At 42.9% G+C, this 12,131-nt stretch overlaps 1 protein-coding gene across 1 annotated transcript in view; it reads left to right on the top strand.

The window, feature by feature from the left end:
* Positions 1–12,131, top strand: part of LOC126248783 (SET and MYND domain-containing protein 4-like) — a 146,495-nt gene that overhangs the window by 40,994 nt on the left and 93,370 nt on the right. The window contains exon 3 of the mRNA XM_049950158.1: positions 7,757–7,841. Coding sequence (XP_049806115.1) covers positions 7,757–7,841 — 85 coding nt within the window. The remainder of the gene's footprint in view (positions 1–7,756; positions 7,842–12,131) is intronic.

Raw genomic sequence — 12,131 nt, 5'->3', positions numbered from 1 at the left:
GCAGAAGGACCTTGAGCAGTTGAATGTCCACGAGAACTAAATCGAAAGCACAGAAGTTCTCCATCTATGGAGGAACACTGTTAAGATCAGTGCACGATCTTCAGGGTCCCTAATGGCTGAAATGTATGGATGTATGTATGTTTGACAGGGTCTCCTACAAAACTACCGTCGTTTCGGCTACTCCTGCAGGAAACCTTTATCAGGGTGGCTACTTCTGGCCAGTGGCACTTCTTTCCGTATACTACCTCAAAATAGGTATGTGCCTGAGCATACTGTGTACAGACTGAGTGAGAGGATCAACGGGAAGGGTTTTTAGATGCTGTTGCTGAGAATATTTCATTTTAAATTTTACTGGTTGCAACCGGCAATTCCAGTGGATTTTATCAACTTGACGTAGCGCTGCATGCGTATTAGTTGAGTTATCAGATACAGCAAGTCGGCGAGCCGCCCCTGCTTACGAGGACGTCCCATCCTGTGGCGTAAACACCACACCGGAGGCAACAGGAAGCACACACAGGCCTGAGGTGCCACCGGATACTACGCAAGCATCACTATTCACGATGGTAGTTCCCACTATATTCGCTGACAACCAACAAAAATTAATGTGAGATATACATAGCAATAGAATCTGATGTCCTTCCCCGTTTATTCTGTCACTCAAACGAGAAACATACACTACTGGCCATTAAAATTGCTACACAGAGAAGAAATACAGATGATAAACGGGTATTCATTGGACAAATATATTATACTAGAACTGACATGTGATTACATTTTCACGCAGTTTGGGTGCATAGGTCCTGAGTAATCAGTACACAGAACAACCACCTCTGGTCGTGATAACGGCCTTGATACTCCTGGGCATTGAGTCAAACAGAGCTTGGATGGCGTGTGCAGGTACAGCTGCCCATGCAGCTTCAACACGATACCACTGTTCATCAAGAGTAGTGACTGGCGTGTTGTGACGAGCCAGTTGCTCGGCCACCATTGACTAGACGTTTTCAACTGGTGAGAGAGCTTGAGAATGTGCTGGCCAGGGCAGCAGTCGAATACCATCTGTATCCAGAAAGTCCCGCACAGGACCTGAAACATGCGGTCGTGCATTATCCTGCTGAAATGTAGTGTTTCGCAGAGACCGAATGAAAGGTAGAGCCACGGGTCGTAACACATCTGAAATGTAACGTCCACTGTTCAAAGTGCCGTCAATGCGAACAAAAGGTGACCGAGACGCGTAACCAATGGCACCCCACACCATCACGCCGGGTGATACGCCAGTATGGCGCGACGAATACACGCTTCCAATGTGCGTTCACCGCGATGTCGCCAAACACGCATGCGACCATAATGATGCTGTAAACAGAACCTGGACTCATCCGAAAAAATGACGTTTTGCCATTCGTGCACCCAGGTTCGTCGTTGAGTTCACCATCGCAGGCGCTCCTGTCTGTGATGCAGCGTCAAGGGTAACCGCAGCCATGGTCTCCGAGCTGATAGTCCATGCTGCTGCAAACGTCGTCGAACTGTTCGCGCAGATGGTTGTTGTCTTGCAAACGTCCCCATCTGTTGACTCAGGGATCGAAACGTGGCTGCACGATCCTTTACAGCTATGCGGATAAGGTGCCTGTCATCTCGACTGCTAGTGATACGAGGCCGTTGAGATCCAGCACGGCGTTCCGTATTGCCCTCCTGAACCCACCGACTCCATATCCTGCTAACAGTCATTGGATCTCGACCAATGCTGGCAGCAATGTCGCGATACGATAAACCGCAATCGCGATAGGCTACAATCCGACCTTTATCAAAGTCGGAAACGTGATGGTACGCATTTCTCCTCCTTACACGAGGCATCACAACAACATTTCGTCAGGCAACGCCGGTCAGCTGCTGTTTTTGTATGAGAAATCGGTTGGAACTTTCCTCATGTCAGCACGTTGTAGGCGTCGCCGCCGCCGCCAACCTTGTGTGAATGCTCTGAAAAACTAATCATTTGCATATCACATCATCTTCTTCCTGTCGGTTAAATTTCGCGTCTGTAGTACGTCATCTTCGTGGTGTAGCAATTTTAATGGCCATTAGTGTAATATGCCCAAACTCCCAGTCATTTTCAAAAAATATATACGGAATGCTCCAAAAGTCCCCTTACAAATTTCTAGGATTTGTAGTGCGGCTGAATAGACAATATTTTGTACTGGAACCCATGTCCGGAAACGTACCGTTTCTGTGATACAGCCGTTAGAAAATGTGTTTGCCAGATAGGTATGCAACTGGATAGTCATGCTGGGTGAAGGGAGGAGGGGTTACGTCGGATCGGCTGTGCCATTTGACGTCTGTCATACCTCTCTGACATTGTTCTAGCCCCATTCACGTAAGTGTTAGAGGAACGTGGTTGAGTCACGGTGGCAGAATATACCGAAGTGATTCTTCTGTATGGTGAAGCTCACAGTAACGGGAGTGCTGCTCGTCACCTATATCAAGATCGTTATCCACAACTTCAGACTCCATCGCATATCATTTTCACTACAATTACGCAACGGCTTCGAGAAAAGGTACCCCGTCAGCAGGCGTGACTGTGGTGCCGCACACCCGAATTGGAAGACAGTGTCTGTGAGAACTAATTAAGTTTCCTTTTTGTTTCTTTGGTTGTTAAGGAGTGGAATTGTAACACAAGTGATGTGCTAGGTCACGGCTAATAAATCACCAGTGATAGTGTCGCGTAACCGATATGTTTTAAAATGGTGGCAGCACGGAAATGGTACATTTCCGTACATGAGTTACAATGTAAAATATTATCTACTCAGTGCCCTATACAAGTCTTAGAAATCTGTAAGGGGAATTTTAGAGCACTCTGTATAAAGCACAGACCACAAGCAGTCATCCTTATAAGGTCTGCCTGCAATACTAGCTGAAAATTAGTTTTCTAATATCACAACACGGTCTCAAACCCAGAAGAATTTTATTACACTGTGACAGTTAGTAAAATGAGATGTCTGCAAGAGAGTTTCGTGTAATGGTGAATTACAACAACCTAATTTATCTATCTTTCTTTTACGTTCGATATGTTCACTGCAGTAAACAAGTAACTGTGAGAAGATTTTTCAGAACTTCTTCACGTATCAAAATATAAAGGGTATGAAGATGGCATCTATTCTTTCGGACATGTGTGCCCCGACCGGGACTGGAACCCGGGATCTCCTACTTACATGGCAGACGCTCTATCCATCTGAGCCACCGAGGGCACAGAGGACAGTGCAACTGCAGGGATTTATCGCCGGCACGCTCCCCGTGAGAACCACATTCGCAACTTATAGTCCACACACTACATTCGTAGTGCCCCTGCCTTTATACCCATTACTCGCGGCAGACAATCCACCGAGTCCCGTAAGAGTTCAGGCAAAACGTGTGCATCTGCACTGAAGAAGGTCATCAGCCGGTTAGCCTTAAACGATATGAAGATGGCATCTGTTCTTTCGGACATGTCCGAGAGATGGATAGAGCGTCTGCCATGTAAGCAGGAGATCCCGGGTTCCAGTCCCGGTCGGGGCACACATTTTCAACTGTCCCCGTTGATGTATATCAACGCCCGTCAGCAGCTAATGGTATTGATTTAATTGTAATTTCAAAATATAAACAGTTTTGTAAAAACATTATTTAGCTTTCGCTATGTGTGCAGTACAGGTAATAATTATTTAATTATTGATAAGGGCACTCAGTGACATACCGTCAAATGAAATGTAACAAATCGTGGTGGATAAATTTTAAAATTTTGACTTTTTAAGATGACAGTAAACTTGAGAGTACATATTTCAGACCTTGTGCTCGGAAATTTACATTAGCAGTTACTTTACGTAAACTTATTAAAATTTATATACGCTTGACTGAAATTTTTCACAATTAGAGATAAGAAGGAGAGCCCTGTAATTATTTTGGAGCAGATTTAATAGCCAAGATCGCAGTCGTTACTATTTATTCCTGGTTACAAGTTTCAAAAGTTTGGATGTCATCTTCTGACCTTTAAAAATTTATTGCTATGCGTCCTGTTCCATTACGACTTTATCACACATGCCATGTTGACATTCTCTTCGATGTTATGTAGCACATTACACACAGGTTTATTAAAAATAAAAACCGGCTTCACAAATAAAAACAATACTGTTAAAATGCCCCTTGTGTAACTAGGGATGTCCGCACATATAACATTCCACTGATGCCTGTTGGATGTTGAATTGCGTAACAGTGCACGTTTCTGCACTTTTTTACGTTTACATCACGAGTTAAATACATCATGGATCCACATTCTTTGATGTACACAGTTCAACTGAACTGTGTACTTCAAAGAATGTCGAACCATGATGTATTTAACTCGTCATCTAAATGTGAACAAGTACAGAAATATCCACTGTTACGCAATTCAACATCTAATAGGCACCAGTTGATTTCTTAAGTAATAGAACCCAGTACGTTGTCCTCGATGGTGAGTGTTCATCGGAGGTGAGGGTATCATCTGGAGTGCCCCAGGGAAGTGTGGTAGGTCCGCTGTTGTTTTCTATCTACATAAATGATCTTTTGGATAGGGTGGATAGCAATGTGCGGCTGTTTGCTGATGATGCTGTGGTGTACGGGAAGGTGTCGTCATTGAGTGACTGTAGGAGGATACAAGATGACTTGGACAGGATTTGTGATTGGTGTAAAGAATGGCAGCTAACTCTAAATATAGATAAATGTAAATTAATGCAGATGAATAGGAAAAAGAATCCCGTAATGTTTGAATACTCCATTAGTACTGTAGCGCTTGACACAATCACGTCGATTAAATATTTGGGCGTAACATTGCAGAGCGATATGAAGTGGGACAAGCATGTAATGGCAGTTGTGGGGGAGGCGGATAGTCGTCTTCGGTTCATTGGTAGAATTTTGGGAAGATGTGGTTCATCTGTAAAGGAGACCGCTAAATAAAACACTCATACGACCTATTCTTGTGTACTGCTCGAGCGTTTGGGATTTCTATCAGGTCGGATTGAGGGAGGACATAGAAGCAATTCAGAGGCGGGCTGCTAGATTTGTTACTGGTAGGTTTGATCATCACACGAGTGTTACGGAAACGCTTCAGGAACTCGGGTGGGAGTCTCTGGAGGAAAGGAGGTGTTCATTTCGTGAATCGCTACTGAGGAAATTTAGAGAACCAGCATTTGAGGCTGACTGCAGTACAATTTTACTGCCGTCAACTTATATTTCGCGGAAAGTCCACAAAGATAAGATAAGAGAGATTAGGGCTCGTACAGAGGCATATAGGCAGTCATTTTCGCTCGTTCTGTTTGGGAGTGGAATCAGGGAGAGAAGATGCTAGTTGTGGTACGAGGTACCCTCCACCACGTACCGTATGGTGGATTGCAGAGTATGTATGTAGATGTGGATGTATGTGTGTGACATCCCTAGTTACACTAGGGACTTTTTAACTGCATTGTTTTTATTTGAGAAACTGGTTTGTATTTTCATTTTGAGAGACCTGTGTGGTATGTGCTACACAATATCCACTAGAATGTCAACATGGTATGTATGTGATACAGTCAAAATGGAAGGACATATAACAACAAGTATTTTAAATATCAGAAGATGGCATTCCTAGCTGTTGAAACCGGTAATCTGGAATAAATAGTACTGAATGCGATCTTGGCTACTAAATTTTCTCCAAAAATTATATAACCAGTCCTCAAAATATTACTTTCACCCGTAAATTAATGTTGTGTTTCTACTAATTACTAAACGGCTGTTCCAATGCTCAGTCACAGTTGTAGGTTGCCTACCTAACGTCTTCCAGGGGCAACAAACATTTTATTTTCAATACTCCATACAGTTGTTGACAGAATTTTAAAATTTAATATTCTGTCGTAATCTGCTCATAAGAAGAATAATCTTATGTTAATTTTTTAACACAGTAAGACGAGTATAACAGCTAGAAACTGCATATACGTTCTGAGGCAGCCTAACTCATGGCACGCAAATTACCCAGAATATATTCATACAGTATTTGTGAATAAGAACACTTAGCGACGTCCAACAGACTTCGAATATAATTTAAAATCTTTACAAACATTTCTCGCTCGTACCCGCACAAAATGATTAAACGAAAAATAAGTTTATAGCTTACTACACTTTCGGTGCTCATGTGATAAAACTCCAGCATCAGGTATGGCGTTTCCATTTGTTACTTATTTAACACTAACTCAACACACAACTCATTTTGCAGACAATATTCACATATACCACTGAATGTACCTGCAAAATTATGTCATTGAACAACACATAGTTCAGGACATAGGACGTCATAAACATTGAGATGTCTGAAGAACTAGCTTTTGCTTAAAACGGAGCGCGCAAGTTACTCGGACTGTGCCCATCCAGTGCTTGATGAGAGAACTTAGCAATATCCAATAAACTTTAAAAATAATTTCAAATATTTTCTAAACTTCTTTTCGCTTACATGCTTAACGTCAAACATTTAACATATTAATTCACTTGTAAAGTAATCAGACTTTGAAGCTGTTTTATGCATAGGAGTTCGAATCGGGGTTGTCAGTTTGTGTGGGTATTTATCACGTAATTTAGCTACCCATTGAAAATGAATTATATGTGTCAGTTTAAAATGTTTAGCAGCATGCATTCGGAAAACAACTGTGTAAGCTGTGGACACTAAGTGTGTGGGGAGATGCAGAGTGTTTAAATGTGATTACTGTAACAGACCTTCTATCTTTTTCTCTGAATTTAACAGAAAAGTCCGTTCACTTTACGGCACTCGGACGAGTGAAAGGGGTTCTTTACATCAGTCACACAAGTGGCTATTATTTGAACTATGGGTCTAGACCAACCTGCGTACGACTTCCTCTATGTATAATGGACTATAATTAATAATTTTCTTGAAATGATAAGTCTCACAAAATTAAACATAGATTATTTTTCACTTTTAGCCAAATCATGATCCCTCATCAGATTCCCTCACTCGAACGGCACTCAGCTAGCTTAGCCATAGATGCCGGTTTCTTCCAACTATCTCACGATGCGAAAAGTTCAGTCGTTTAGTTACTGCAAAAGATATTCTACCTATGTTTACGACGTGCTAAACTTTATGTAACACTCCGCGATCTTCTAAAATACTGCAAAGTCACGATTATACGCACTTTTACTTCGCAAAATTACTTGCTCTGAATATGTACCACAAACACGGCTCATATTTTTTTTCTTTCCCCTATTAGACTCAACATACCTCAGAATTAAACGTTTGTCCACGCCTCTGGGTCGCAGTCCAACCAATAACCGTGGTCACTCGCCATCGACTGACGCTTTCACTACTGAAAAGCACCTACCTGTGACTTCCAGACTTCCTACAACTTAAGCTATATTGCAGCCGCCGAGAATGAGCTGCTGATATCGGTATTTTAATAAGAATATCAATAATGATATCCTTAAGTTACGCACACATGTCCTTAAGTCACAGGATCTTACAGATCCAGGAAATAAAAGACGACGGTCATAACGTGCGCAACTGGAAAGAAAGGTACTTGGGCAACACTGTGACCTGTGACACACCTTTGGCACCACATTTCTGTTTATAATTGTCTTACGCTTTCCTTCCCATATATCTATCTGTTAATTGTGTTCAACTGATAACAAATCAAATTTTGATATTTTTTATAGAAAGATACAAAATAAAAAGTTATTGGATTCCGCAATGACAAGATGACAGCTGCGTTTTCCACTACAGGTGGGAGCACCAGCAACCCGCAGATACTGACGAGCAACAAGAAAATGATGGCGACAGTCACGCACATGTCGACGACATCTCTCATGTAAGTAACGCCCTCATTGCTGAAACTATAAATTCATTTTTCGTGTCAGAGCTAAATAATATTATGTCTAACAATGAACTAGCACTGTCGTTTTCTTTCCACACCACTAATTATGAAAATGTACGTAAATTACGGAAAACAACAATAATGATTATGTTTTTTTATTAATACAACTATTGTTTTATATAAATACGTCTTTTCTTGAGACACTTACCGTCATTTGTGTTTTATTCTCTCATACGCTCGTCAGAAATGTGCTGTCTGTGACTATAGGTTTAAGAGTAGTCGAATCATAGCTGATAAGGAAAAGCTGAACGAAGCGAAAAAGAGCGTAAAGAGAGCAATGAGAGAAGCATTCAACGAATTCGAACATAAAACATTGGCAAACAATCTAAACAAGAACCCTAAAAAGTTTTGGTCATATGTAAAATCGGTAAGCGGATCTAAATCCCCTATTCAGTCACTCGTTGACCACGATGGCACCGAAACAGAGGACGACCGAAGAAAGGCAGAAATACTGAATTCAGTGTTCCGAAACTGTTTCACTGCGGAAAATCGTAACACGGTCCCTGACTTCAGCCGTCGCACGGACGCCAAAATGGAAAATATTGAAATAAACGATATCGGAATTGAAAAACAACTGCTATCACTTAGTAGCGGAAAAGCATCCGGACCAGACGAGATACCCTTAAGATTCTACAGTGATTATGCTAAAGAACTTGCCCCCTTTCTATCAGCAATTTATCGTAGATCTCTGGAAGAACGTAAAGTACCTAGCGACTGGAAGAAAGCACAGGTCGTTCCCATTTTCAAGAAGGGTCATAAATCAGATGCGAATAATTATAGGCCTATTTCACTTACGTCAATCTGTTGTAGAATAATGGAACATGTTTTGTGTTCTCGTATTATGACGTTCTTAGATAATACAAATCTCCTTCATCATAACCAACATGGATTCCGCAAACAGAGATCATGTGAAACCCAGCTCGCCCTATTTGCCCAAGAAATTCACAGTGCCGTAGACACTGGCGAGCAGATTGATGCCGTATTCCTGGACTTCAGGAAGGCATTTGATACGGTTCCGCACTTACGTTTAGTGAAAAAAATACGTGCTTACGGAATATCGGACCAGGTTTGTGATTGGATTCAGGATTTCCTAGAAGAAAGAACACAACATGTCATTCTTAACGGTTCAAAATCTGCAGATGTAGAGGTAATTTCGGGAGTACCGCAAGGAAGCGTGATAGGACCTTTATTGTTTACAATATACATAAATGACTTAGTTGACAACATCGGTAGCTCCGTGAGGCTATTTGCAGATGACACGGTTGTCTACAAGAAAGTAGCAACATCAGAAGACTCGTACGTACTCCAGGAAGACCTGCAGAGGATTAATGAATGGTGCGACAGCTGGCAGCTTTCCCTAAATGTAGATAAATGTAATATAATGCGCATACATAGGGGCAGAAATCCATTCCAGTACGATTATGCCATAGGTGGTAAATCATTGGAAGCGGTAACGACCGTAAAATACTTAGGAGTTACTATCCGGAGCGATCTGAAGTGGAATGATCACATAAAACAAATAGTGGGAAAAGCAGGCGCCAGGTTGAGATTCATAGGAAGAATTCTAAGAAAATGTGACTCATCGACGAAAGAAGTAGCTTACAAAACGCTTGTTCGTCCGATTCTTGAGTATTGCTCATCAGTATGGGACCCTTACCAGGTTGGATTAATAGAAGAGATAGACATGATCCAGCGAAAAGCAGCGCGATTCGTCATGGGGACATTTACTCAGCGCGAGAGCGTTACGGAGATGCTGAACAAGCTCCAGTGGCAGACACTTCAAGAAAGGCGTTACGCAATACGGAGAGGTTTATTATCGAAATTACGAGAGAGCACATTCCGGGAAGAGATGGGCAACATATTACTACCGCCCACATATATCTCGCGTAATGATCACAACGAAAAGATCCGAGAAATTAGAGCAAATACGGAGACTTACAAGCAGTCGTTCTTCCCACGCACAATTCGTGAATGGAACAGGGAAGGGGGGATCAGATAGTGGTACAATAAGTACCCTCCGCCACACACCGTAAGGTGGCTCGCGGAGTATAGATGTAGATGTAGATGTATAACAAGATAGTGACAGCTCCGTTCAATATGGGATCGTCAAAGAAGTTCAAGCGTCTTCATAGTGAAGCTGATGTTCTATATTCTCACGTCATGAACCTATATCTTTAGTTCCTCAGTCTCTTTGGACGTTAGCCTTCATTACAATTGATCGTGAGCTTTTCACGTCCTCAGAACTTTCGTATAAACCTCTAAACTAGTGATGAACTGATTCCCCCATCTCCTTAAGCCTTACAAGTTTGATGGTGATTAGGTGCTACTGTCATATTTCGTGCATACGAAAATCATGCAGCGACCATTTCAAATCCACACTGATGCTCATTAATTAAGGATAATTGCAGAATGTGGTGCCACACAACGTGGCACTGCACAAAACTGGCGCTAACAGCATAGGCACATAGGGAACACACACGACAAAGATCTCTAAGTCCACGGTATTGGTGATACGTTGAGAAAACCGACCCGAAACACATGTGCTACAAAACGTCACTGTTTCCTGCGCATGTACCCCGACATCAGTATGGGATATGATCACCATGCACACGTACACAGGCCGCACAACGGGTTGGCATACTCTGGAGCAGGTGGTCGAGCAGCTGCTGGGGTATAGCCTCCCATTCTTGCACCAGTGCCTGTCGGAGCTCCTGAAGTGTCGTAGGGGTTTGAAGACGTGCAGCGATACGTCGACCGAGAGCGTCCCAGACGTGCTCCATGGGGTTTAGATCAGGGGAACAGGCAGGCCACTCCATTCGCCTGATATCTTCTGTTTCAAGGTACTCCTCCACGATGGCAGCTCGGTGAGGCCGCGCTTTATCATCCATCAGGAGGAAGGTGGGACCCACTGCACCCCTGAAAAGGCAGACATACTGGTGCAAAATAACGTCCCGATACACCTGACCTGTTACAGTTCCTCTGTGAAAGACATGCAGGGGAGTAGGTGCACCAATCATAATACCACCCCACACCATCAAACCATGGCCTCCATACAGGTCCCTTTCAAGAACATTAAGACCAGGGGTCAGTGGAATGCACCTTGCAGGTCTCCAGGCGAATAAACCATGTCTGTTCAGTCGTCTGTAGACTGTGTGTCTGGAGACAACTATTCCAGTGGCTGCGGTAAGGTCCCGAGCAAGGCTACCTGCAGTACTCCGTGGCCGTCTGCGGGCACTGATGGTGAGATATCGGTCTTCTTGTGGTGTTGTTCACTGTGGACGTCCCGTACTGTAGCGCCTGGACACGTTTCCTGCATGTTGGAATCGTTGCCATAATCTTGAGATCACGCTTTGTGGCACACGGAAGGCCCGTGCTACAACCTGCTGTTTTTGACCAGCCTCCAGTCGCCCTAGTATTCTACCCCTCATAACGTCATCAATATGTGTTCTTTGAGCCATTTTCAACACACAGTCACCAGTAGCACGTCTGAAAACGTCTGCACACTTACTCGCTGCACCGTACTCTGACATGCACCAACACACCTCTGCGTATGTGGACTGCTGCCAGCGCCACCGTGCGACGACAGCAGGTCAAATTCACCGCATGGTCATAGCCGAGCTGATTTAAACCCGAAAACCGCCCACCAGAGCGTTGTTTCGCCATGTATCAGCATTATCCTTAATTTATGAGCATTAGTGTATAAAAAAGCGCCTCCCTACGCATAATTCATACTGATGTCAACAGATGTTGCCAGGTGTATGTGACAAATCGCACTCTCAGCATGATGTTACCAAGATTCTCATCATTGTGACTTGGTTTACAGCTGTAATATTGTATGAGAGCAGGTAAATGCAAAAGGTGACATTCAACTGTATACTTCAGAAAAACTTGTGGAGCAGGTAATGCTTGGATTTTTTGACAAAGACAAAATATTTTTAAAAAAATATTTCACACGAGAGTAGTTTAATATATGCTCTTTTAAAATGCATATACGGAAATTTTCAATTTTCTGAAAAGGATTATCAGTTTGTCATGGGTCTACTAATGTGAGGCCAACGCCCGATATTTGTAGAAAATAACATACACTGAGGTGATAAAAGTCATTGGATGCCTTCTAACATCGTGTCGGACATCTTTTTGCCCGGCGTAGTGCAGCAGCTCGACGTGGCATGGACTCAACAAGTCGAAGTCCCCTGCAGAAATATTCAGCCATGCTGCCTCTAT

The sequence above is a fragment of the Schistocerca nitens genome, chromosome 3, assembly GCF_023898315.1.
Source record: "Schistocerca nitens isolate TAMUIC-IGC-003100 chromosome 3, iqSchNite1.1, whole genome shotgun sequence".
In the NCBI taxonomy this organism is placed as follows: Eukaryota; Metazoa; Arthropoda; class Insecta; order Orthoptera; family Acrididae; genus Schistocerca; species Schistocerca nitens.
Note: the sequence above shows the minus strand (reverse complement) of the source record. Positions and strands in the feature narration are given on the sequence as shown.